This window comes from Rhinopithecus bieti, unplaced genomic scaffold (genome assembly GCF_001698545.2).
Source record: "Rhinopithecus bieti isolate Rb0 unplaced genomic scaffold, ASM169854v2 scaffold_19459, whole genome shotgun sequence".
In the NCBI taxonomy this organism is placed as follows: Eukaryota; Metazoa; Chordata; class Mammalia; order Primates; family Cercopithecidae; genus Rhinopithecus; species Rhinopithecus bieti.
In genome coordinates this window covers 2,053,955-2,081,057 of record NW_016809864.1, presented here as the reverse complement: position 1 = coordinate 2,081,057, position 27,103 = coordinate 2,053,955, and the positions used below count along the sequence as shown (strand labels likewise).

Genomic DNA, 27,103 nt, shown 5'->3' with positions numbered 1-27,103 from the left:
CCTGCCATACTAGGTATTGCTAAGGGACCTTTTTTCTTTTTCTTTCTTTTTTTTTTTTTTTTTTCGGTTGCATTTTTTCTTGCTCTGTCACCCAGGCTGGAGTGCAATGGTGCGATCTCCACTTACCACAACCTCCGCCTCCTGGGTTCAAGCCATTCTCCTGCCTCAGCCTCCCAAGTAGCTGGGATTACAGGCGTGTGCCACCACGCTCAGCTAATTTTTGTATTTTTTTTTTAGCAGAGATGAGGCTTCATCATGTTGGCCAGGCTGTTCTCGAACTCCTGACCTCAAGTGACCCAGCTGCCTCGGCCTCCCAAAGTGTTGGGATTACAGGCGTGAGTCACCGTGCCCGGCCTGGGACCTTTTTTCTTATAGAAGAAATTATACTGTGTGTGTGTATGTGTGTAGATAGTGTGGTGAGGCTTAAAGACAATGGGCTTCAAAGTCTGCCAGAAGGGCCCCAGTCAAGTTATTCAGCCTCAGTTTGCTCATGTGTAATTGGGAATAATTATGTGCAATGGTGTTATGTAAACACCTGGCATGGTGCCCAGCCTTCTCCTTTGCCTGCTCTTCTTCCTGCTCCTTATCATTGAGCTTTGAAAGACTATGGTAAATGTTTCCCTAGTAATATAACTAAGTACTTACTGGGGTTTGATGGGGGAAAGTATATGACTATTTTATCCAGTACTGACTTTATGCAGAAGATTTTTTTTTTTTTTTTTTTTTTTTGAGACGGAGTCTCGCTCTGTCGCCCGGGCTGGAGTGCAGTGGCCGGATCTCAGCTCACTGCAAGCTCCGCCTCCTGGGTTCACGCCATTCTACTGCCTCAGCCTCCCGAGTAGCTGGGACTACAGGCGCCCGCTACCTCGCCTGGCTAGTTTTTTGTATTTTTTAGTAGAGACGGGGTTTCACTGTGTTAGCCAGGATGGTCTCGATCTCCTGACCTCGTGATCCGCTCGTCTCGGCCTCCCAAAGTGCTGGGATGACAGGCTTGAGCCACCGCGCCCGGCCTATGGAGAATATTTTAAGGGTGGGGTCACTGACATTGGTCCAAGGGAGGAAATGTGCAGTGTTAAGGGGGGTGACCAAGTTTTAGCCAAAACTCTGAAAAACGTGACAGATGCTAAGCATTTAATGTCACGTAAGCTAAATAATACAGGGCCAGCTCCTGTTGAAGCACAAACTAAGATAAGCTAATAATTAGTTGTACTAAGATTTATACCTCATACTGACAAGCAGGTTGATGGTATTCAAGAATGCGCTCTCAGTGATGGAGGTTTTCTTGGTTCCTGGTTCATTATTCTTAGGGAAGTCTGCGTTCTGCTCATCACGATCACTCTATTTTCCTACCAGTATCACTGTATTTACTTTGTTAAATAAAAATACAAATAACCTGAAAAGGTATTATTTGAAAGCTCTGTAACTCCATGGTATGGCTAGTGTGATAACTGTCTTCTGATAATGCATATGTCGTGAATTATGGCCAAGGTTAGCGTCCAGTACTGGTTATAAGTAAGTTAAATTTCTGAAATGTTTTGGCACTGTTCAGTACCCTTTGGAGTAGCCTGCAGTTTCTTTACTGCTTTCAAGTGCTTGATGTGGAGGAATCATTAGTATTGGGCAGGGGAAACAGGAGCTGTCAGACTGAGAGGGCCAGGGATGCTCATTGTGGAGATTAAATATTCTGAGTGAGTAAGTTTGTAGACATTTTCTTTTAAGAAAATGTTCTATGCTTTACTCTGTTTTGGACATTTTCTTTTGAAAAATTTTGAGATAGAAACCTTAATATCATCTCATATATTTAGGGCATATAGTTAATTTGAATAGAATCAAATTAATCTTTAGAACTTGATTAGTAAGTATTAGCATGGATAATAATGCTTCTTTTGCTAAAATGTAAAAATTAGGCAGTTTTACTATATGTACTTTGTCTTAATCATATTCCTGTTTTTTTATACAGCTGTGCAACCATATTGCTTCTGGGAAAAAATGTCAATATGTTGGAAACTGTTCCTTTGCTCATAGTCCTGAGGAAAGAGAAGTTTGGACTTACATGAAGGAGAATGGGAGTAAGTTAATCTTTGAGCTGTGTCCTTGAGCTAGCTTGCCTGAAAGTTCCTTTCCTCTCTATAAATATGCCAGCTTCCTGTGAACGCAGAAAGCAGTTTGCATTCTAAACGGTTGCCCCGTTTCTTCAGTAGCTCTGTTGGTGGCGATGCCTGGAAAATGTGGGCACAGCCTCAGTGGGGTAGGATCTGGCATCTGATCTGTGTTTGGTTAGGTCATATTTGGATATAAATATATAGGTCTGCATCCTTACATGTAATAGATGTATTCCTAAAAAATGGCCTGGGGAAGTTCAGTACTCCCTTGACTGTTTCAATCAGATCATCTGCTCATATTGGAAATCGTTTGCCCTCTGAATTAACCAGGTTAGAATTGGGGGTTTCTTCAGGGAGGCATTAGTAATCAAACAGGCTCAGAATCAGAGGTCCAAGGGAAGAATGTCTATTTTGGTCAAATTCCAAGTTTATTGTGGGAGCCTTTGAGAGGAGCTGCAGACAGCCTTTCACTTTTGACCATAAAATGTTTTACTACAAGGGTCATTATTCTTTAATCTTAAGTAAACTGATGAAGGGTATACTGACTGCAGTCTCCAGATTATAAGCAGCAACCAGATTTGACTTTCACCTACCATGTTTCAACCACATAGATTGTCAGTGGTATGTGGAGGGGATTCCCTCTAGCTATCTTGCTAGGAGTGAGGCCATGCAGTCTGGCCTCACTGAAGATGCCCTTGCATACCAGGCTTTTGCAGTGACCCCTGCCACCACTCGTCTTAAGGAAGAAGAATTTTTAGTTTATCTCTAATCTTTGCCTGATGATACATTGTTAGAAACCATTAGGCAGACAACAAAGCCAAGTTTTGACCAGATCCTCATCACCAGAATTTTTAGCACAGTTGTTCTCAACTGGGAACAAATTTTGCCACTCCCCTTCCTTGGGGACATGTGGCAATGTCTGGAGACATTTTCATTGTCATGACTGGCAGAAGTTGCTCAGGCATCTAGTGGGTAGAGGCCAGGGATGCTGCTCACCATCCTGTAACACACAGGGCATGCCCCCAGCAAAGAATTCTCTAGCCAGAATGTCAACCGCATGGAAGTTGAGAAACCTCGGCTTTAGCACTTGGCAATAATGCAGAATACACCTGTTCTTACCATAGGAAGCATCTGGCAGCCGCTGTCCAGGACTTGGTCATGGTTGTCTTGTCAGTTACAGCCCAGCATGTCCACCCTCTGGGACTGTGGCTTGACTGATGGACTCCCATCAGGGTCAGAATCTTGGTCCAGTAGTAGTATGTTTCTCATCTTTCTCAGTAAGCAGTGAGGAGTGTATCAGCTCCAAGTCCCCCAAGCCACGTAAGTAGCCTTGTGTGGTTCTAGCTCTGACACTGAGTGTGGAATGCAGGGCAACAGGCAGTGGTGAGGCTTTTGTGACAATGCCGTTTATAATGGTTTCTGAGTTTTAAATATCCCCAAAGTGTCATGCAAATGCAAGGAGGGGTTAATTAATCTTGAGAACTAATATTTGCCATCTAAGAGTCCTGAAAGTAGTTCTTATGCATGAGAGTTTACCTGCTGCTTGAACTGGGTGATCTCTCCATGTCTAATATAATAGTCTCCTTCAGCCCCCTCGAGTTTCTTTTGAAATGTATGCTGACTGATACAAAACATGCGCACAGTTGTGTGTATTTAAATGGTGTCTAGTTGCTGCTGCTGAAAGTAATTCATTTTTCTTTAGTACAAGATATGGAGCAATTTTATGAACTATGGCTAAAGAGTCAAAAAAATGAAAAAAGTGAAGATGTAGCCAGTCAGTCAAACAAGGAAAATGGAAAACAAATTCACATGCCAACAGATTATGCTGAAGTTACAGTGAGTACCATGGGTCATTTCCCCCCTTTGCCGAGCCATTGATGGAGCCTTTCTTTTCCTTTTTTTTTTTTTGTTTTGTTTTGAGACAGAGTCTTGCTCTGTTGCCAGGCCGGAATGCAGTGGTGTGATTTTGGCTCACTGCAAACTCTGCTTCCCTGGTTGAAGCGATTCTACTGCCTCAGCCTCCCAAGTAGCTGGGATTACAGGCTCATACCACCATGCCCAGCTAATTTTTGTCATTTTTTGTAGAGGATGGGTTTCTCCATGTTGACCAGATGGTCTCGATCTCCTGACCTGGTGATCTGCCTGCCTTTAGCCTCCAAGTGCTGGGATTACAGGTGTGAGCACCATGCCGGCTTTATTTTCTTTCCATCTTCTCCAAACCCGGCTCCAGTCACTCACTGCCTGCCCTTCCTGCTCCTGTGTCTTCCATGCCTTCTCCTCTCCTAGTGGGTTCCTGCGCAGCTAGCTTAAAGTCTCCTCATGTGAAAAATCCTTTCTTCAATGCCTTCTGACTTTGAGGACCGAGATTTGTAAGTCCATCCGGTTTCTCTCCTTACTTGCTGGCACCTAGGCAGCATTATGTTACTTCTCCGAGTGGGGTTCTTCTGATAGATTAGTGAAGTATGAGGAGTCTGTACTCTTCCCTATGGAGGCCCCTGCAGGTGGGCTCAGCGATCGTGGGCTGTCTACTCGCGGACCTTCATTCCCGTTACGCCTGCAGTCCTGGCTCTCGCTCTATGGTTCTTGGGGACTTAGGTTACAGTGGCTCTGTTTAACTGTTTTCGGTTTTCCTTTAACATTTTCAAAAAGTGAAGGGAATAATATAGACAATTCTTTGAGCCACCATCAAAGTTACTGATGTTAACATTTGTTGTACACTTAACCTACTGTACAGATAAATGCTCACAGATAAGTTAGACCCCATTGTTACCCTTTCCCAGAGGACAATCATGGTAATCTTTTCAGGCCATGGTTTACTATGGACCTGCATGTTCATTTTTTTTTCTTTTTTTCTTCTTTTTTTTTTTGTTTTTTTTGAGATGGAGTCTCGCGTCGAACCGCCCAGGCTGGAATGCCATGGCCCTCTTGGTTTCACTGCAACCTCTGCTTCCCAGCGCTCAAGCATTCTCTGCCCTCCGCTCCCGTGTAGCTGGGGACTACGGCGCCGGCCCCCACGCACGGCTTAATTTTTGTATTTTTAGTAGAGAGGAGTTTCACCATGTTGCTCCGCGCCTGGTCTTGACTCCTGACTCAGGTGATCCGCCCGCCTCAGCCTCCCAAAGTGCTGGGATTACAGGTGTGAGCCACCATGCCCGGCTGCATTTATTCTTAAATAATCTATAGTTCTGCTTGATGTGGTTTTAAAAGTTTACATAAGCATATGTGTTACTGCCCTTACTGTTTTTTGGCACCTCAGTCTCTCTATTGATTCAGTCGGATCCAGTTTCACTGACTATTACAGGGCTTGTGTGCGGCCTGGCCTTGCGCAGCGTCTCTCTGCTTGTGACATGCCCTGTGAATGTCTACCTTTGTCACATTGATTCCCTTGCTACCTTTACTTAAGTGCTCCTTGGTGTTTATTATATATGTATATTTTTTTCTTTTTTTTTCTGAGACAGGGTCTCACTCTGTCATCTAGCCTGGAGTACAGTGGCACAATTATGGCTCACTGCAGCCACTGCCTCCTGGGCTCAAGTGATCCTCCAACCTCAGCCTCCTGAGTAGCTAGAACTACAGGTGCTCACTGCCACGCCTGGCTAATTTTTGTATTTTTTGTAGAGATGGGGATTTTGCCACGTTGCCCACGCTAGTCTCAAACTCCTGTGCTCGAGCACTTCTCCTGCCTCAACCTCCCAAAGTGCTGTGATTATAGGCGTGAGCCATTGTGCCCAGCTGCTCCTTGGTGTTTCTAGAGCAGGTCACCTCGACTTGCTGGATCATGAGGCTTACCTGGGGCCGGGCACGGTGGTTCATGCCTGTAATCCCGGCACTGTGGGAGACTGAGGTGGGTGGATCACCTAAGATTAGGAGTTCAAGACCAGCCTGGCCAACTTGGCGAAACCCCTTCTCCACTAAAAAATGCAAACAATTAGCTGGGCATGGTGGCAGGTGCCTGTAATCCCAGCTACTTAGGAGGCTGAGGCAGGAGAATCTCTTAAACTTGGGAGACGGAGGTTGCAGTGAGCCAAGATCGCATCACTCCACTCCAGCCTAGGTGACAGAGTAAGACTCTGTCTCAAAAATAAACAAATAAATAAGGCTTACCTGGGGTGTTTCATAATAAAGAGTCTTGGAACTGGGCGTGGTGGCTTGCACCTGTAATCCTAGCAACTCAGGAGGCTGAGGTGGGAGGATCACTTGAGCCCAGGAGTTCGAGGCTGCAGTGAGCTATGATTACACCACCTTACTGTAGCCTGGATGACAGCGAGACCATGTCTCTAAAAAAATAAAGTAATAAAAAGTCTGCATTTATACCCTACACTGAATGAGTTCAAATCTGGTTTTATCCAGTGTTGCAGATAATTATTGCCCAGGACATTTGGGAAATACTGTCCAACACTTACAGTTTGCATCTGTTGTAACACTTAAATCCCACCATCACAGTTCCTTTTGCATAGGTCTGTTCCCCACAGGGGCAGTGTCTTTACATTCCTGATGCCATAGCAGAGGCTCAGTTCACGTACACTGAATGGAGCAGCTGCTCGTCCTTTTGGAGTTGGCATGTCCTGGTCTTTCCCATCCTCTCTGCTTTTCCTCATGGTGTTAATTCTTCCCTGAATCCTTGTTTGCACCTGCCTCTTGTTCTCCCAGCAAACATCCTTGTTTGCACACCAACTCCTATTGCCTCTTTACCGGAGATTTCCTGGACAGGTGGCAGCATTTGTCACCCTTCTTCTCTGCGTCCTGAGTGCTGGCTTGCTACCCCATGCTGCGGTCCTTTCCTTGTCCCTATTTCTAACCTGAGTTTTATGTCTTGCCTGGCTCTCCCACCAGCCTGGGCTCCCTGGAATTGAGTCTGGATCTTAGATCAGGTGACTGATGGGATATGTGTCTTTGCTGCACATTAGGTGGACTTTCACTGCTGGATGTGTGGCAAAAACTGCAACAGTGAGAAGCAGTGGCAGGGCCACATCTCCTCCGAGAAGCACAAAGAGAAGGTTTTCCACACCGAGGACGACCAGTACTGCTGGCAGCACCGCTTCCCAACAGGCTATTTCAGTATTTGTGATAGGTATGTAGGTTTCTACAATTTTCCATGTCAGAATTGCTTATCTCAAATTTTCATGGACATGTCAGCTGACACGGAATACCTGGGTGTTAAAGTTCTAATGTTGCTGTGCTCTGACAGACCCTGAAGAATTCTTGGGTTTTGGCTCAAAGCGTTTCATTGCTCATCAAACCATTCCTTTCACTCTTCTTAGATTATATGAAAAGATTTAATAGTCTTCCAATACTAATTTGAAATGTCTTAGGATAATTGAATAGAGAAGCATGTTCATTCCAATTTGCCCAAATGACCTTTGTGTTCACAGCTGTGATTCTCAAACCCTTTGCCACAACCTTTGCTCACAGTAAATGTTCATTAGATTTGAGATGGCTTTTACATTATATTTAAAATCTAGAACTCAGATCAAAGGAAGATGTTAGTATGTATCACTCCTTTGTTTACGTTTTCTTAGAAAGTTTTTCAACACGGCCGGGCATGGTGGCTCATGTCTGTAATCCCAGCACTTTGGGAGGCTGAGGTGGTTGGGTCACTTGAGGCCAGGAGTTTGAGACCACCCTGGCCAACATGGTGAAACCCTGTCTCTACTAAAACTGCAAATATTAACTGGGCGTGGTGGCAGGTGCCTGTACTCCCAGCTACTCAGGAGACTGAGGCAGGACAATCACTTGAACCCAGGAGGCGGAGGTTATAGTCAGCCGAGGTTGCGCCACTGCACTCCAGCTTGGGCAACAGAGTGAGACTCTGTCTCAAAAAAAAAAAAAAAAAAAAAAAAAGTTTTTCAGTGAAAACCTAAGTAATTCTGAATTGCTCATTTTATTAAATCACTGTTAATATTTAATTCCCTAATTTAGATCCATGTGATCCTTAAAACTATTGAAGACATGTTTTCCTTGATGCCACCTCTGATTTCTTTCTACTACATCAGGGATAACTATAGTCTTTTTTCTCCTGTCAGTCAGTACTTTTCATAGAGTATATTTAAATAAAGTACTGATTTTTCTATTGTAGATGTCATGGCTATAAAATAATTACCTTTCTAGGCTTGAGATTCCTAACTAAAAGTTGTATGCAAATCATAAAGCTAGTGAAGTATACAGTTTCAAGAATCATGACACGATTTTTAGAAACAACTTGTGGACACTGAGCACCTGACTTGTCCTCATAGGTATATGAATGGCACCTGCCCAGAAGGAAACAGCTGTAAATTTGCACACGGAAACGCCGAACTTCATGAATGGGAAGAAAGAAGAGATGCCCTAAAGATGAAGCTCAACAAAGCACGAAAAGATCACTTAATTGGCCCAAATGATAATGACTTTGGAAAATATAGTTTTTTGTTTAAAGATTTAAACTAATATGCTGGCTTTTATGTATGATACCTAATCAGAGCATTGACCAGAAAAATTGAAAGTGTTCTAAGGCACATAGCAGAGGAGCTGCAGATTTTCTGCTTGTATTGGCGTATATCGTTCCTCCTGAGCAGCAACCCACAGTAGGTAGGAAAATGGGCTGTTTCACAGGCCTGGCCACGCTGTCACGGAACCATTGGCATCAGATGGTGAAGTGACTGCTACCCGGTTGCCATCTGTTGAACAGACTTTTGGATGAAGTGTGTTGGGGAAGAGGATAAGGTTATATCTAGGATAACTCTTTGAGTTGGTCCTTCATATAAGAATCATGACGGTAAGAGAATAAACACTTGTACTGGGATCAGAATACATGATGGATGAAATTCTTTACATGTTTTAGCAGAATGAATTTGTTTAATATAATCAAGTTTGCTACTTATCTGTATGTAGGTTGCTAAAAAGGATTTTCTTAACTCAGATTTTAAGCCAAATAACCATTTAACACTAGTATTTGTTAAATGGGGTATTTTTCTGTATTTGTATGTTTCACTATAATAAGGGAATTAAGGATAATGTGCATTGAGAATATTTTGAAAAATAATTAATTGACTCAAATTTTATTTCTTGGTCTTTTGCTGTTTAAATGATGATTTTGAAAGATTAAACTTGTACTGTTGGTATTGTGTTAGTGTATGGACCAATACTGCCTGTAATAAAGATTTTATATACAGATGCCTTTCATTTTTTTCCTGTGGTCCTCTCCCACAAAGAATTGTTGAAACTGGGTACAAAAATCAAGTTGATTTTTTCAAAAACATTTTCATTTAGGCAGTGACTGACAATGCAAATTGGGACATGAAAGCAGCTTTTGACTTTGCCCTCCTCTCCTCTGAATTTGGGCTCCGGGACTCTCACTGATCGGTTCGTCTAGGTAGCTCTTCCTGGGGCTCCCCTGTTCCATTCAAATGAGCTACATAAGCAGGGAGAAAAATGGTCAGCTGGTAAGACTTGGGCTGTGGAATACCACCAAGATGGCTGTTTGGCGTAACACCTCTGATAGGGCTCATAGACTTTAAAGACAGGATCTACTGGGCTGTGATGTAGCAAGCCTTTAAACCCTTAAGCAAAGTCACTTCCTCATGGGAACGTTGAACGTGCGGGATGTGGGGAAAGAGAAAAGGGTCTTTTTTCTGTGTGAGCCGACCAGTGGAGAGGACGGCATGGCTGCAAGGAGTTAAGAGAAGTAGAGTGGCATGGGATGCCATCTGTGACTCTTCAAAAATACTAGGAGAGTCTCTGGTTCCCCCCATGTGTCAGGGGGCAGTGGAGGTGAGTCACTGAACAAGAGGCATCAGGAGTGCATCTTTTTTCAAATTTTATTTTATTATTATTTTTTATTTTTTAGACAGTCTCGCTCTGTCACCCAGGCTGGAGTGCAGTGGCGTAATCTCAGCTCACTGCAAGCTCCGCCTCCCAGGTTCACGCCATTCTCCTGACTCAGCCTCCTGAGTAACTGGGACTACAGGTGCCCGCCACCACGCCCAGCTAATTTTTTGTATTTTTAGTAGAGACAGGGTTTCACCATGTTAGCTAGGATGGTCTCGATCTCTTGACCTCATGATCTACCCGGCTCGGCCTCCCAAAGTGCTGGGATTACAGGCATGAGCCACTGGGCCTGGCCCAGGAGTGCTTTTTTTTTTTTCTTTTCTCAGACGGAGTCTTGCTCTGTCGCCCAGGCTGGAGCGGCAGTGGCGCGATATCAGCTCACTGCAAGCTCTGCCTCCCAGGTTCACACCATTCTCCTGCGTCCTGAGTAGCTGGGACTACGTTGAGCCACCGCGCCCGTCCTCAGGATTGCATCTTCTCAACTAAAAAATAATCGTGTGTTAGGGTGATGCTTTCTGTAGAATGAAATGGTGTGTTATTCTGCTAAGTTTCCCTAAGTCTGCTGCTGGTTGTTACATTTTTTCCTTCCATGTACTTTCTCCCAAACTCCTTATGTCCTCTTTTTCCAGGGGGAATATATAAGAAGAAGTTGTCTCTGGGCCAGGCACAATGGCTCACACCTGTAATCCCAGCATTTTGGGAGGCCGAGAAGGGAGGATCACTTGAGGTCAGGAGTTCAAGAATACCTTGGTCAACATGGTGAAACCCCTCTCTACTAAAAATACAAAAAGTCGCCAGGTGTGGGGACGGGTGCCTGTAATCCCAGTTATTTGGGAGGCTGAGGCAGGAGAATCACTTGAACCTGGGAGGTGGAGGTTACTGAGATCAGACAGTGTCTCACTCTGTAGCCCAGACTGGAGTGCAGTGTCACGATCTCAACTCACTGCAACCTTCACCTACCAGGCTCAAGTGATCCTCCCACCTCAGTCTCCCAAGTAGCCGGGATTACAGGCACACACCACCATGCCTGGCTAATTTTTGTATTTGTGGTAGAGATGGGGGCTTCACCAGGTAGGTCTCGAATTCCTGGTCTCAAGTGATTCCCCCACCTCAGTCTCCCAAAGTGCTAGGATTACAGGTGTGAGTCACCGCACCCAGCCTGTTTAATGACTAAAAAGCTAGTTGCTTTACCCTTTGGAATCTAGGCTAAAAACAACCTTTGACGATCCTATGAGTGTTGAGATTTTTTCCCCAAACTCCCCCTACATTTTCTGTGCTTCAGCTTTCCACCTTCTCAGCAATTCTCTAAGCTCTGAACCATCTTTTTGGTAAATTCCATTTCTGCTAACTCAGCCAGTTTCATGCTCTGGTTTGCAGCTAAGAACCCTGCCTGCCACACAGCCTTGGTCTCAGCATTAGGAAGTCAATGTTAATTACTCTGGTGAGATCACACCCCATCCTACAAGTGCGGGGTTTACTGCAGCAGCTTTGGAGAAAAACGTGGTGCACAGTGGGGGATAAAAAGAAAGGGGAAAAAAAGTGAACAAGCAAACTCCAATCCCATTTTATTAGTAGAGGAAAGTAATAACTAGTGTGTCAACTTAGGCATGTTATCTCATTTTTTTTTTTAATGTTTAAAAAATGACTGAGATACAATTCAGTTGACAAACCACCATTTGTAAAATTATGATTCAGTGGTGTTTAGCATATTCACAATGTTGTGCTATAACCACCACAATCAATTTTAGAATATTTTCATTACCTAAATAAAACCCACACGCCTTAGCCATCACTCCCAGAATCTACACACTTGTCCTGCCTCTCAAGCTAACCTGCCTTCTGTCTCCAGGGATTCTCTTGTCCTAGACATTTCGTATAAATGGAATCATATAATATGTGGCCTTTTACAACTGGCTTCTTTCTTTAGCATAATTCTCCAAGGCTCACCTGTGTCGTGGCATGTATCAGTACTTCATTACTTTTTTTTTTTTTGAGATGGAGTTTCGCTCGTCACCCAGGCTGAAGTGCAATGGCGCAATCTGGGCTCACTGCAACCTCTGTCTCCTGGGTTCAAGCAATTCTCCTGCCTCAGCCTCCTGAGTAGCTGAGGCATACACCACCACACCCAGCTAAATTTTTTTTTGTATTTTTTGTAGAGATGGGGGTTTCACCGTGTTGGTCAGGTTGGTCTTGAACTCCTGACCTCAGGTGATCCACCAGCCTTGGCCTCCCAAAGTGCTGGGATTATAGGCATGAGCCACCGTGTCCAGTGGTACCTCATTACTTTTTATAGCCACATAATACTCCACTATTTGGATGGACCACATTTTTTAAAAATCTATTCGTCGCTTGATGGACATTTGGGTTGTTTCTGCTTTTTGGCTATTGCGAATATCAACGGTGCTGTGCAAGAGTTGTGACCTCAGTTTTGTTTGGCTGTAGTGAGCTATCCCATCTGCCCTGAAGGTGTGGAGGCTGCAGGTGAATCTTTCCTACCCTCAGGGACCCCTTCTCTGCACAGTGCTCCCACCCTGTGACTGAGGCATCCTGGGCAGGGGGGCCGTGGCCCAGAGGTGCCCACCCCTCTCTATCACTTACCCTTCCTGGAGCTTCCTATCCTGTGAGGACTGTTTGCACAGAGCCCCCAACCTTTGTTTTGATTTAGCTCCAGGGACCTGCACCAATTGGGAAACTGAAGGAGAGCAGTTAGGGCAGGTTTCAAGTACTCTTTTGGTTTTTTTCGAGACAGAGTCTTGCTCTGTCCCCAGGCTGGAGTGCAGTGGCACAACCTTAGCTCACTGTGTCACTGTAGCCTCAACCTTCTGGGCCCAAGTGATCTCCTGCCTCAGCCCCCCGAGTAGCTAGGACTACAGGCATGCACCACCGTGCCCAGCTAATGTTTTTTGTATTTTATTTTTGTAGAGTTGGCGTCTCACTGTGTTGCCCAGGCTGATCTCCAGCTCCTGGGCTTAAGCAATCCTCTCACCTTGGCCTCCCAAAGTACTGGGATTACAGGTGAGAACCACCGTGCCTGATGCCTCAGACACTTTAGTTGGCCTGGGGAGATGAGAATACGCACTGCTTTATTTGATGCAAGGGATGAATGCCCATTTCTAGAAAACCCATTCTGTGGTGATGATACAAAGTCTCCAAGAACATAAACACCATTGTCCAGAGTACCCAGACCAAGGGCCTGCCCTTTTCCTCTGCATAATCTGCTGTCTTGTGTTGTTAGGCATTCCAAGTAAAGGCTTGGAAGCTTTCAAAATTAATAAGCACTGCCAACATGGTGAAACCCCATCTCTACTAAAAATACAAAAATTAGGCCAGGAGCGGTGGCTCATGCCTGTAATCCCAGCACTTTGGGAGGCTGAGGTGGGCAGATCACCTGAGGTCAGGAGTTTGAGACCAGCCTGACCAACATGGAGAAACCCCATCTCTACTAAAAATACAAAATTAGTGGTGGCATGTGCTTGTAATCTCATCTACTCGGGAGGCTGAGGCAGGAGAATCGCTTGGACCTAGGAAGTGGAGGTGGCGGTGAGTCGAGATTGTGCCATTGCACTCCAGCCTGGGCAACAAGAGTGAAACTCCGTCTCAAGAAAAAAAAACAAAAAAAAACAAAAATTAGCTGGGCATGGTGGTATATGCCTGTAGTCCCAGCTACTCGGGAGACTGAGGCAGGAGAATCTTTTGAACCTGGGAGGCAAAGGTTGCAGTGAGCTTGCACCACTGCACTCCAGCCTGGGCGACACAGCGAGACTGTCTTGAAAAAAAAAAATCAGGCCGGGCGCGGTGGCTCAAGCCTGTAATCCCAGCACTTTGGGAGGCCGAGACGGGCGGATCACGAGGTCAGGAGATCAAGACCATCCTGGCTAACACGGTGAAACCCCGTCTCTACTACAAAATACAAAAAAACTAGCCGGGCGAGGTGGCGGGCGCCTGTAGTCCCAGCTACTCGGGAGGCTGAGGCAGGAGAATGGCGTGAACCCGGGAGGCGGAGCTTGCAGTGAGCTGAGATCCGGCCACTGCACTCCAGCCTGGGTGACAGAGCGAGACTCCATCTCAAAAAAAAAAAAAAAAAAAAAAAAAAAAAAAAAAAAAAAAAAAAAAAAATAAAAAAACAAAATCAGAATTAATAAGCATTAGTTCTCTCTGGCTGCAAGGAAGGATTAATATGGAGGAAATACATGGCCATGCATCACAGGGACATGTTCTGAGAAACATATTGTAAGGGGATATCAGTGGTGTGTCAATATCCATAGAGTACACGCACACAAACCTAGACAGTATAGCCTACTACATGCCTACGCTATTGCTATATACTATATGCTCTCGGCTACAAACCAGTACAGCATGTTACTATACTAAATATCTTAGACAACTGTAACACAGTGGTATTTGTGTGTCTAAATTTACCCAAACATAGAAAAGGTGTAGTGGGCCGGGCCTGGTGGCTCACGCCTTTAATCTCAGCACTTTGGGAGGCCAAGGCAGGCAGATCACTTGAGGTCAGGAGTTCAAGACCAGACTGGCCACCATGGCAAAACCCCATCACTACAAAACATACAAAAATTAGCCAGACATGGTGGCACACACCTGTAATCCCAATTACTTGGGAGGCAGAGGCATGAGAATTGTTTGAACCCAGGAGGTGAAGGTTGTAGTGAGGCAAGATGGTGCCACTGCACTCCAGCCTGGTTGACAGAGCAAGACTCTGTCAAAGAAAAGGGACAATAAAAACAGTATCATAATTTTCTGGGACCACTGTTATAGCACATGACACGTATATTCCTCTGCCCCATTCCCTCCTCAAACCCCCAGCAACTTGATCTTGGTATAAAAAGTAGCCAAGAGGCTGGTAGCAGTGGCTCATGCCTGTAATCTCAGCACTTTGGGAGGCCAAGGCGGGTGGATCACCTGAGGTCAGGAGTTTGAGACCAGTCTGGCCAACACAGTGAAACCCTGTCTCTACTAAAAATATAAAAATTACCCAGGCGTGGTGGTGGGCACCTGTAATCCCAGCTATTTGGGACGCTGAGGCAGGAGAATTGCTTGAACCCAGGAGACGGAGGTTGCAGTAAGCCGACATGGTGCCACTGCACTCCAGCCTGGGCGATAGAGTGAGACTCCATCTCAGAAAAATAAATAAATTAATTAAAAAAAAAAAAAAGTGGCCAGGAAAAGCTCAGATACAAGTTGGTGTGGACAAGTTAGGGCTAACCTAACCTTTGAAAAGCAGTACAGCCTGACCCCAAAGGCTTAGCGTATTTTAAAACAAATTTATAATTGTTTCAGAAGAATGTTCTGGGCCAGCTGCAGTGGCTCAGACTTGAGATCCCAGAACTCTGGGAGTCCAGAGCAGGAGGATCACTTGAGGCCAGGAGTTCAAGACCAGCCTGGGCAACACAGCGAGATCCCATCTCTACAAAAAATGAAAAAGAGAACGTTCTGCTGCCAGAGCAGCACCCCAGTTGCTCAGAAAGTGAAGAGGAAAAGAGGCATTCTTTTATTAATCCAGGGTGGTTTTCTGGCCAGCAAGACACTGCCTCGCATTTGCTCACAAAGGACTGTGGGTTTCGTGAGACAAACCACAGACAACAAAAGTACTTTGGACCTTATGAAGCCCTGTGCAAATGTCGGATGTTTTATGGAAGTGTAGGGTAAATTCTGTTCCAGCAACCTACAGTGAATGAGGACACTGGTGACTTTTGACCATATTTATTTTCTTTAGCAATAAATTGTGTAACTCTAATCTACACAAAGGAATCAACAGAAGTATAAATGGCAAATTAGAAGGTTAAAAAAACTCTGTAACTATATATTTTTTCTCTTAGCTTTTTAAAACAAGATTAACACTATAGTTGGGTTTGTAACATAGATAATAAGGGTAATAATAACAAAGGGGATGAGAGACAAGTTAAAATAATTAAAGGAATTAATGTTATACTAGAAAATAGCTACTTTCTACAAAATAAGGCAGTAAAGAAGGAACAAAAAGATGCCACAGGTGGGTGAAGTGGTTCATGCTTTTACATAATCCTAATGCTTTGGGAGGCCGAGATGGGAGGATCGCTTGAGCCCAGGAGTTCAAGACCAGCCTAGGCAACATGGAGAGACCTTGTCTCTACAAAAAGTTAAAAAAAAAAAAAAAAAAAAAAAAAAAAAAAAAAAAAAAGCTGGCGTGTTAGTTTGTAGTTTATTGAGATTGGAGGGACAACTCTTTTTTTTTTCTCTCCTCTCCTCTCTCTCTCTCTCTCTGCCAACCTCCGCCTCCCGGGTTCCAAGCAAAATTCTCTGCCTCAGCAGCTGGGAATTACAGGCGCCCGCCACCACGCCCGGCTAATAGTTTTGGTATTTTTAGCAGAGACGAGGTTTTAAAAATCACCATGTTGGCCAGTGGCTGGTCTCGAGACTCCCCTGGTCCCATGTAATCTGCCCGCCTTGCCTCCCCAAAGTGCGCGATACACGGCTTGGAGCCACTGCGCTCCGGCCGTTTTTTTGATCTTAAAGTTAAGTGGGGATAAAAAACGCAACCTACGTGATTCGGGGCCTTGTAGTGAGAATGGGGGACACGATTGCTGCGTCGTTACGGCTTCCTAAAACCTAACGCGGCGAGACGAGACTAACAGTGTTGTCAACGTTCCAAGTGGTCCCCCCGCGAGCCTGATCCCAAGGCAGCAGTTTCTCCCCACGCCCCCGCGACGGCCGCCTGCGCAGTCCGTCGAGCGGGATCGCGGCCCGGTGAAGGAGGCGGGCTGCGGGCGGGCAGGCTTCCGTCGTAATTTACCGTAAGTGGTGCAGGGCGTGGCCCGTTGGGGGCGGATTTGGGCGGTGTCGGCGCCCGCGCGGACTCTGTGGAGCCGGTGGAGGACCGTGTGCTCGTGTGACCGGGCGGACCCTGAGGCGGCGGCGGCGGCTGACGTGGAGTGGTCCGGGTTAGCCGGTGCGACCGAGCTGGCGGGATTGGGGGAGCCACGGGCCGGGCCGGGCCTCGGCCCGAGGCGGTGGCGGCGGCGGCAAGGTATAAAGCGGCGACGGGGAGCATGTAATGTCGGAATGCGGAGCCGCCGGCGGCGGCGCAGAGCCAGCAGCGAGGACGCCGAGGACGAGGGAGGGGGTGGTGGCGGCCGCGGGCTCCGACTGCCTCAGCCCGAGCCCGGCCCCGGCCAACAGCGTCCTCCGGCGGGCGACTCCGTCGCGGGGCTGCGTGGCGCCTCCCTCATGGCGCGCCAGCGGCCCGAGCTGCTCTGCGGGGCCGTGGCGCTCGGCTGCGCGCTGCTCCTCGCCCTCAAGTTCACCTGCAGGTGAGGCGGCCCGGACCCCGGGGCCCCTGTGCGGCGCTCCCCCTGCTCTGCCGCCTGGAGCCTGCAGGGCCGGGTCGCAGCGGCCTCCGCCGGGGAGGTCGGGCCTGACCTTGCCCAGGACTTCTGACCCCTCCTGGAGCCTGCGGCCACGGCCTCCCACCTTCCCCTTGCCCCGGCCCGCCCGCGAACATTATGGCGAGGCTTCCGGGTGCAGCCCCGCGCCCCATCGTCCCGCTTTAGTGCCGAGGGAGGAGGGTCAGGGGTGCTCCTCACCTGTTGTAGTCTCTAGGGGTGGACCTGTCACTTCGGCCCAGGCTGTAGGACTCGCATTTCTCACCGATTTCATTCCCCTTAAGCTTCCGGTGGAAGTGATCCACAACCGTCTGAGAGTTCCAGACCGCTCTTAGAATTCCCGCTCTCATTGATCTAACGATCATTATTATTTTGAGATGGAGTCACGCTCTGTCGCCCAGGCAGGAGTGCAGTGGTGCGATCTCGGCTCACTGCAGCCTCCGCCTCCCGGGTTCAAGGGGTTCTCCTGCCTCAGCCTCCGGAGTAGCTCGGATTACAGGGTTGCGCCACCACGCCTGGCTGATTTTTGTGTTTTTAGTAGAGACGGGGTTTCACCATATTGGCCAGGCTGGTCTCGAACTCCTAACGTCACGTGATCCACCCGCCTTGGCCTCCCAAAATGCTGAGATTTACACCCTAGAGCCCCCGCACTCGGCCTGATGTAACGATTATTTATCTGCACCTACTATGTGCCGGACGCTCGTCCAGGCGAACTCTGCTCCGTTGAGTGAATGGTACAGTGAGCAAGTAACATAATACAATTTTTTAAAGCTTCAGTGCTATGCAGGGCATAGAAACGATGGCGGTGAGGAAAGACTTCCTAAGGAAGTGACATTTGAAGCTTATATAAAAAGGAGAAGGGTCCAGCGCTGGGAAGGTCTGTGGGGAGTGTGTCCAAGGTAGAGCGAACAGCAAATGTGGAGGTTCTGAGGCTGGACAAGCTTGGTATTTCCCTGGAATTGATTAAAAGACCTGACAGTAGCCTGGGGTGTAGGGAGTACGTAAATGAAAGCTCATGTGTGTCTTTTCAGGAATGTACGCACATACAAAATTAGCTTTATATTTCAGGTGTACTTCTGGTCCCCCAAATCAACAGTGGGTCTTTTGGGATCCCAATTTGTAAGATCTGTATTGCTGCTATGATCATAATCTGTGATTTCACGTTGGAACATTTTTTAGTTTATTTAGCACCATATGTGACTGGTTGTCAAAGAGGTGTCAAAAGATTGGGGATTTTAGTGGAAAGATAAATTATAATAACTCTCAGCATTTTCCATGGGCCAGGTACTGTACTGTCAGCAGGGTTTCTCAGTCTTGGCACTGTTGATATTTTGGGTCAGATCTGTGTTGTGGGGGCTGCCCTGTGCACTGTAGGATGTTTACCAGCATCCCTGGCCTCTACCCACTAGGTACCAGTAGCACACCCCACAAGATGTAACAACCCACAATGGCTTCAGACATTGTTAGATGTCCCCTGGGAGCATAACTGCCTGCTTGGGAACCACTGTTTCCATGAATGCATTTATACATTTAATACATAATTGAGAGCCTAGTATGGGTGTCATTTAAATCTCACAGTCCCCATTAAAGTTTGAATATACTGTTATCTTTCCCAATGCACAGATGAAGGAGTCCAGCCTTGCTGATGTTTCAGAACCTGCCCCAAATCATACCCACATGTTAAGTGACTGAGCTGGAATTTGAATCATTTATTGTCAGGACCTAGATTCTTAACCTTGTACTTTATTATTGTCTCCCACAAGGACAACGTACAAAGTATTTTAGAAGTTAGAGTGTTGCGAGGTGACATTTAGGTTCAAATTAGGAAAAGAGGTTCCCCGCTCCAGGGGTGTGGAGTTTATTTACATCGGTTTGTTAAAGTATGGAAATAATGGTTAATGTTTGTTCTGAGTTGGCATGACTTAATTGATATGGAAGTCCTTTGAGATTCAGAAGAAAGAGAGTAAATCCAGTTACTAGAGTAGGCAAAATGAAATCCTTTCTTGCTTCAGGCAAGGAGCGTGAACCAGTAAATGGCTGCTGCTTCATCTTCTTTCTGTGTCACTGGCAAATTTGACCGTCTTTGAATAGACTCAGATTACTTTTTTTAGGGTCATCTTTGAATGATGTGATGATACTATTTATTTATTTATTTATTTATTTTATTTATTTTTTTTTTTGAGGCGGAGTCTTGCTCTGTCGCCCAGGCTGGAGTGCAGTGGCCGGATCTCAGCTCACTGCAAGCTCCGCCTCCCGGGTTCACGCCATTCCCCTGCCTCAGCCTCCCAAGTAGCTGGGACTACAGGCGCCCGCCACCTCGCTCGGCTAGTTTTTTGTATTTTAGTAGAGACGGGGTTTCACTGTGTTCGCCAGGATGGTCTCGATCTCCTGACCTTGTGATCCGCCCGTCTCGGCCTCCCAAAGTGCTGGGATTACAGGCTTGAGCCACCGCGCCCGGCCTATACTATTTATTGATGTACAACTGGCTAACATTTCTACCTCCCTTTTCCTCTTTCACTTTTAAGATCTTTGCTTTAATAAGGCTTAAGGGACAATAGGATTTTTTTTAATCTCAGCTCACTGCAACCTCCACCTCCTGGGATCAAGTGATTCTCCTGCCTCAGCCTCCCGAGTAGCTGGGATTACAGGTGCGCACCACCACACCCAGGTAATTTTTGTATTTTTAGTAGAGATGAGGTTTCACCATGTTGACCAGGCTGGTCTCGAACTCCTGACCTCGGGTAATCCTCCTACCTCAGCCTCCCAAAGTGCTGGGATTACAGGCATGAGCCACCGCTCCTGGCCTAGGATTTTTTTTTTTTTTTTTTTTTTTTTTAATTTTTACGAACAGCTCCAGGCTTGAAATAAATCACTGCTCTCTTCAGTGTCTGTGGCTCGGCTGAGTTCAAACCAGATAATATGGAAAAGGTTGATTTGAGGTTGAGCCACAGTGAATAATTGTGCATTTCTGGGCATCTAATCTTTACTTCTGTCTCATCATCCTGCTCACCTTTCTTTTACCTTGATTTAGAGGCAAAAAAAATTGTGTGTAGATACGTATGTATGTATACATGTATTTATTTTGCTTTATTCCATTTTGTAATTTCAAAGCTGCCTCAAATGGTCTTTGCAAGGAAGTGATGTAAGGTATGAATTTCATATGAAAATTGGGGTTTCAACAGGCTTTTTTTTTTTTTTTTATGTTGCCCAGGCTGGAATGCAGTGGCTATTCATAGATGCAATTATGGCATGCTACAGCCTGAGACTGCAGGGCTCAAGTAATTCTCCCGCCTCAGTCTCCAGAGTATAGTAGTAGCTGGGACTATGGGCACATGCCACTGGCTCAGCACATAGCCCTCATCGCTGCAGGAAATCTTTTTTTTTTTTTTTTTGGAGACGGAGTCTTGCTCTGTCGCCCGGGCTGGAGTGCAGTGGCCGGATCTCAGCTCACTGCAAGCTCCGCCTCCCGGGTTTACGCCATTCTCCTGCCTCAGCCTCCCGAGTAGCTGGGACTACAGGCGCCTGCCACCTCGCCCGGCTAGTTTTTTGTATTTTTTTTTTCCAGTAGAGTTGGGGTTTCACCGTGTTCGCCAGGATGGTCTCGATCTCCTGACCTCGTGATCCGCCTGTCTCGGCCTCCCAAAGTGCTGGGATTACAGGCTTGAGCCACCGCGCCCGGCCCTAGGAAGTCTTTACTCTAGGTATAGTTTCTCTAAAATGTGAAGCAGATTGATGAGTTAAATAGAAACTCACCAATGTTTCTGATGGAGTAAAGGCCAGTGTTTCTTCTCCCTGTCTAATATTTGATTTTTGATTGGCCTTGTACTTTCTCTGGCCCATTTGGGAATGCTTCTGAATATGCAGAGCAAAATTACTGAGTTGCTCTTTATCCTTTCTTCTGCTGTCAGACCTACATTTTTCCTCAGATTGCATTATTTGATGCTTACATTGCATTTTGTTTTTTTTTTTCTTTTGAGATGGAGTTTTGCTCTTGTTTCCCAGTCTGGAGTGTAATGGAGTGATCTTGGCTCACGGCAACCTCCGCCTCCCGTGTTCAAGTGATTCTTCTGCCTCAGCCTCCCAAGAGGCTGGGATTACAGGTGTGCACCACCATGCCCGGCTAATTTTGTATTTTTAGTAGAAATGGGGTTTCACTGTGTTGGTCAGGCTGGTCTTAAACTCCTGACCTCATGTGATCCACCCGCCTTGGCCTCCCAAAGTGCTGGGATTACAGGCCTGAGCCACCACGCTTGGCCATATGCGGTTTGAATGGTAGAAAAATAATTTCTCCAAAAAGGAGAATTTTGGTTCTCTTGAAAACATGTCCCCTTTTTTTTCCTATAGTGCCCTCCCCACCTCTTACATGGCTATCTTCTTGTCATTGAGGTCTCAGAGCTTAAATTATAGCACCTCCCAAACCACCACTCCATCAGAGTAGCTGCCATGTCCTTCTGTACATCACTTTGTTAAATTTTTCACATAGCAGCGAGCATGTTGTATATTTTTATTTTTTACACATTTGATGTTTTTCTTGTCTTCCTCCCCTAGAAAGTGATCTCCTCGACAACACACAGTGCTAGCTGCTGCAGCCTCAGTGCTTGTTCCCAAAGCATAGTTATAGCTGCTCAGTAAAGAATTTTTGAATAGTTGTGTAAGTGATTGAGTTTTTTGGGTTATGAAGGCATTCTACGTAGACTGAAAGCTCTCTGATTGAAAGTTAAAATATTAGTTTGAGTGAATAAATAGGTGACTTGCTCCGTTGAATACTTCTGCCTGTTCTGGAATTTCATATAAATGCAGTCATAGTGCATGTACTCTTTAGCACCTTTTTCACTCAGCATAATCATTTTGAGACTCATCCCAGTTATAACATATATGAGTAGGTTTTGTTTTTCGTTTTTATTGTGGAGTAACAACTAAACTGGGGTAAGAATATACCCCAGTTTATCATTTTACCTCATGAGTTATGCCAGCTTTCTTATGCTCACTGTTTACATAGTTTTCCTATCCTTATGCCTTTATCCTACATCTTTATATTTAAACTATATCTCGTTTAGATAGTGCATAATTGGGTCTTGCTTTATCCTGTCTGGCAGTCTGTTCCTCCCAATTAGGTTGCTTCCTTTTTTTTTTTTTTTTTTTTTTTTTGAGAGGCGTAGTCTTGCTCTGTTGCCCAGGCTGAGTGCAGTGGCGTGATCTCAGTTTACTGCAACGTACACGATTCTCCTGCCTCAGCCTTCCAAGTAGCTGGGACTACAGGCCCCAGCCACCACGCCCAGCTAATTTTTTGTATTTTTTTAGCAGAGACCGGGCTTTACCGTGTTAGCTAGGATGGTCTCCATCTTCTGACCTTGTGATCTGCCCAGCTCGGCTTCCCGAAGTTCTGTGATTACAGGTGTGAGCCACCGCACCTGGCCCCTCCTTTTATATATAACGTAATTGTTGATGTAGTTGGGTTTAAGTGTACCTTTGTGCTCCTTGTTTTCCATTTGTACCTTCTGGCTTCTTTTCTTGTTCCTTTCTTTTTTTTTTTTTTTTTAGATGGAATTTGCTCTTGTCACCTAGGCTGGAGTCCAGTGGTGCAATCTCGGCTCACTGCAACCTCTGCTTCCTGGGTTCAAGCGATTACAGGCGCCTATCACCACACCCAGCTACTTTTTTATTTTGAGTAGAGATGGGGTTTCACCTTGTTGGCCAGGCTTGTCTTGAACTCCTGACCTCAGGAGATCTGCCTGCCTCGGCCTCCCAAAGTGCTGGGATTACAGGTGTGAGTCACCGCGCCTGGCCTCCTTTACTTTCTTTGGGGTTAATCTAATCGTTTTTTAGGTTTCCATGTTTATATTCTCTATTTATCTCGTTTAGATAGTGCATAATTGGGTCTCCATTGTTTCTTAGCAAACCTGCTATAATGGTTTTATGGTACGTGAGTGCAGATACATGGACAGCTCAGGGTGTTTACTAGGGTCCTTCTACTTGGTGGGATGCAGCCTGGGCCTAGACCTTTAGGTCTTGATGAGGAAAGTTACTTCTGACCACTTGTTTGTCCAGTGTTATTTTCTTTTTCCTCCTGATCTCTTTCTTGTGGGAAGCTCAAGTGTTCAAAAAGCTCATTTTCCAGTTAAATAGGCTGTTGCTTTGTTACTCATTTTCATTAGTCTTAGGATTATGATATATATCTGGAGGAATGTATATTATTGTTTAATTGTTACTGTTAGCTGAATGCCCTGGATAAGTACAAGCCAACTCCAGCTAATAAGCTTAATGTTTTCTCAAAGTTGAGTTGACTGTGAGCATCTCCCATGGAAATCATTAGTGGTAGTGTACATGCTTCCTCACTGTAATTCTGAGCTCGCATGCTGGTGGTTCTAAACCCTTGGAGATAAGTGGCTTCTTTGGAGAGCCAGGCTGCAGAAAAAGGAGGATGAAGTCTTTGAGGTGTGGGGGGCAGGAATATGGATTATTCAAAGACATCCTCCTCTGCTCTCCACTGCCCTTCCAGCCTATACCTAGGGGACAGAATCTCAGAGAATTGTTTCCAACATATTATTCATGTCTTGCATTTGTTCAGCCAGATGTTGCCTTTCTAGGGCAGTGATTTTGGGACTCCATTTTCTTATTCAAAAGAGGATTTTTCTTTTATCGTTCTATTTCCACAGAGCTATTTTTAGAAGAAGATAAACTAAGCAATCTTTTCTGTGTCTGCTCTTTTTTAGTCGAGCAAAAGATGTGATAATACCAGCAAAGCCACCTGTCAGCTTTTTCTCCCCGAGGTCTCCAGTGCTTGACCTCTTCCAGGGACAGCTGGACTATGCAGAGTACATTCGCCGGGACTCAGAGGTGGTACTGCTGTTCTTCTATGCCCCTTGGTGTGGACAGTCCATCGCTGCCAGGGCAGAAATTCAGCAAGCAGCAAGTCGGCTTTCAGACCAGGTAATGCTCACATTCAGCTTAGGAATCAAATGACGGGCGGATCACGAGGTCAGGAGATCGAGACCATCCTGGCTAACCCGGTGAAACCCCGTCTCTACTAAAAAATACAAAAAAAACTAGCCGGGCGAGGTGGCGGGTGCCTGTAGTCCCAGCTACTGGGGAGGCTGAGGCAGGAGAATGGCGTAAACCCGGGAGGCGGAGCTTGCAGTGAGCCAAGATCCGGTCACTGCACTCCAGCCTGGGCGACAGAGCGAGACTCCGTCTCAAAAAAAAAAAAAAAAAGAATCAAATGACTTTCAGTCCTGTATGTAGGGCAGGATGTCCCTACAGTGACACCTTGCCCAATGGGCAGACTTTGCCATGGTGAACTCTGGGAGTCCTTTCTAAGTTACAGAGCCTTCTGTAAAGCAACAGAAAGGATTTCCAAATGTGGTGGTTATAGTGCGAGGCAAGTGTGGGAGCAGATTCTGAATCTCATAACACAGGCCAGTGCTCATCCTGGGGTGCCATAGTGTTTGGTTTCAGCATTGAAAAAGGTAGAGGGACTGAAAATCCTAGTTTTTGCATATCCATTTGATACTTGCTAATTAGGTTTATTTATTTGTTTATATATATATATATTTTTGAGACGGAGTGTCGTTCTGTCACTGGAGTGCAGTGGCGCAATCTCAGCTCACTGCAAGCTCCGCCTCCCGAGTTCACACCATTCTCCTGACTCAGCGTCCTGAGTAGCTGGGACTACAGGTACCCACCACCACACCCAGCTAATTTTTTGTATTTTTAGTAGAGACGGGGTTTCACTGTGTTAGCCAGGAGGTCTCGATCTCCTGACCTTGTGATCCACCCACCTCGGCCTCCCAGAGTGCTGGGATTACAGGCTTAAGCCACCACACTCGGCCCCTAGTTAGGTATTTCAGGTAAGAAAATTTATGTATGATGTGACTGCCTTGTATCAAGGCTGACCTTTTTAATATTTGGACCAGAACTATATTCAGCAGATAAGGAATGCCACCTTTGGGCTAGGTGAGAAAGATGTATAGGCAAATAAGTCACCTGTTATGGCAGTGGTTTTCAGCCCAGTGGACCCCAGTTGCACTTCAGAAAATAACTATTTTTTGATGTCCCCTTTTCTTCCTGAAAAGGAATTCATAGATGATAAATTTTTCCTATACATGTAATTTCAAAATAATCTAATGCACTGACTGGAACATAAAGTTGGGGGGGGGAAGTAATTTGTAACTAAATTATATATATTTTAGTATATAAGTGCACAGTCAGAACGGGCCCATATACCTTTATGTAGAACCGCTGTGAGTGGGATAGTTACGAATGTAGACTGATAAAGGCGATATGTTGGTGACTTACCTGCCATAGGGACAGTGCTCTTAGTAGTTGATTATCCTAAGTGGTGAACAATCTTGGTAAAATCCTGAACCACACAAAGCCCTTTCTGCTCTCAGTTTACATCGAAGTTGCTTTCCTGAAAAATCCAGTGAACACAAAAAGCATGCTTTAGATTCACATGTAAAATGGAGTTAGGTTCTGGGCTTGGATAATAACAGTGTTTCCCCAATATCAGTGTTTGGCAGGCATTTTGAACTCCTTTGGAATGCTATGGATGATTCTTCTGTGTGCAAAGCAGGTTTGAGTGTAGCAGGACATCTACCAATGCCCCTGCCCTACATATGCACTGTAGCTTCCCCCAGTCATTGCGGCAAGCAAAAAGCATCCCACAAATTTCTGAGACTCTCCTGCTCAGAACCACTGATCTGAAGTAACGTGAGTAGGCAACCGGGTTCCAGAAGTTCATTTGAAACTCTCAGTTGGTTTTTCTTAGAAACTGTGGAGCCTTCCAAATTTAGAGAACAAAGTTCATGTTGCCCATGTTGGGCACAAGAGGGGAATCTGTTGTGTTTTATTAATAAGTGTGAATTGGCTACCTTACTGTCAACCTAAGCAGTATGTCCTTCTGAGTGATGGCATTAGTATAATAATAATGATATTCTGGTGCGCCAGGCCCTGTGCTAATTCTCAACCACTTGCAAGCCGATGCTGTTAACCCTGTTTTTCTGCAGCAGGACCGCAGGCGTAAGGGGTGAAGCAGTTTGTTTGCGATCATGTAGTGACAGGTGGTGGGGCTATAGTGCAATCCAGCGACTGCTGCTGCTTTTTTTAAAAAGAGTTCAGCTTCTTCCAAATTGAGAGCTTACTATTCCATCTACTCAGGAGGGAAAAAAGTGGGTTTATTTTGGAAACACACAAAATCTTGAACTGTACTGCATGGTAAGATTGGTAAACGTGGTCCAAGTCCTGGCTAGACATCATAGATAAGAGTATGTCTTTCTTTTTTATTTTAGTGATAAATGATGAACTTTGAAAACTCAAAACAGTTTTTTTCATACTTTCTGTTTCAGTGAGAGAGGAATAGTTCCATTTTTAATTTCATCTTTTAAATCTTGGTAACTTTTCAGTTGTTATTCATAGTCATTTGAAACCCTTTTTTGGCTCTGCAGGTGTTGTTTGTGGCAATTAACTGTTGGTGGAACCAGGGGAAATGCAGAAAACAGAAACACTTCTTTTATTTTCCTGTAATATATCTGTATCATCGGAGGTAAGAACTTTTTAAATAGTGTTTCTCATTCCAGTTTGGTTTGCCAGTTTATAAATGAATTTTGCATTTTTTCTATATTAAATAGTCACTATAGAAAATTTAGATAATACAGATAAGCAAAAATAAAAGATCTGGATAATCCACCCCCCTTTTTAAAGCTAAACATGGGATCAGGCAGTAATACTATTTCCTAAACTGCTTTTCTTACTTTTTTGAGCATCTTTTCATGTCATTACACATTTTACAGCATTGTTTTTCTTTTCTTTTTTTTTTTTTTT

At 45.3% G+C, this 27,103-nt stretch overlaps 2 protein-coding genes across 2 annotated transcripts in view; both read left to right on the top strand.

The window, feature by feature from the left end:
* Positions 1-9,258, top strand: part of ZC3H7A (zinc finger CCCH-type containing 7A) — a 33,800-nt gene extending 24,542 nt beyond the window's left edge. The window contains 4 exon segments of the mRNA XM_017890680.1: positions 1,961-2,069; positions 3,805-3,938; positions 7,010-7,173; positions 8,336-9,258. Coding sequence (XP_017746169.1) covers positions 1,961-2,069; positions 3,805-3,938; positions 7,010-7,173; positions 8,336-8,525 — 597 coding nt within the window. The 3' untranslated portion in view covers positions 8,526-9,258.
* A 7,698-nt stretch (positions 9,259-16,956) lies between these two features.
* TXNDC11 (thioredoxin domain containing 11) overlaps positions 16,957-27,103 on the top strand; it is a 64,993-nt gene continuing 54,846 nt past the window's right edge. The window contains 7 exon segments of the mRNA XM_017890678.1: positions 16,957-16,989; positions 16,992-17,035; positions 17,037-17,076; positions 17,078-17,107; positions 17,109-17,212; positions 23,998-24,214; positions 26,728-26,825. Of these exon segments, the coding sequence (XP_017746167.1) occupies positions 16,957-16,989; positions 16,992-17,035; positions 17,037-17,076; positions 17,078-17,107; positions 17,109-17,212; positions 23,998-24,214; positions 26,728-26,825 (566 nt within the window).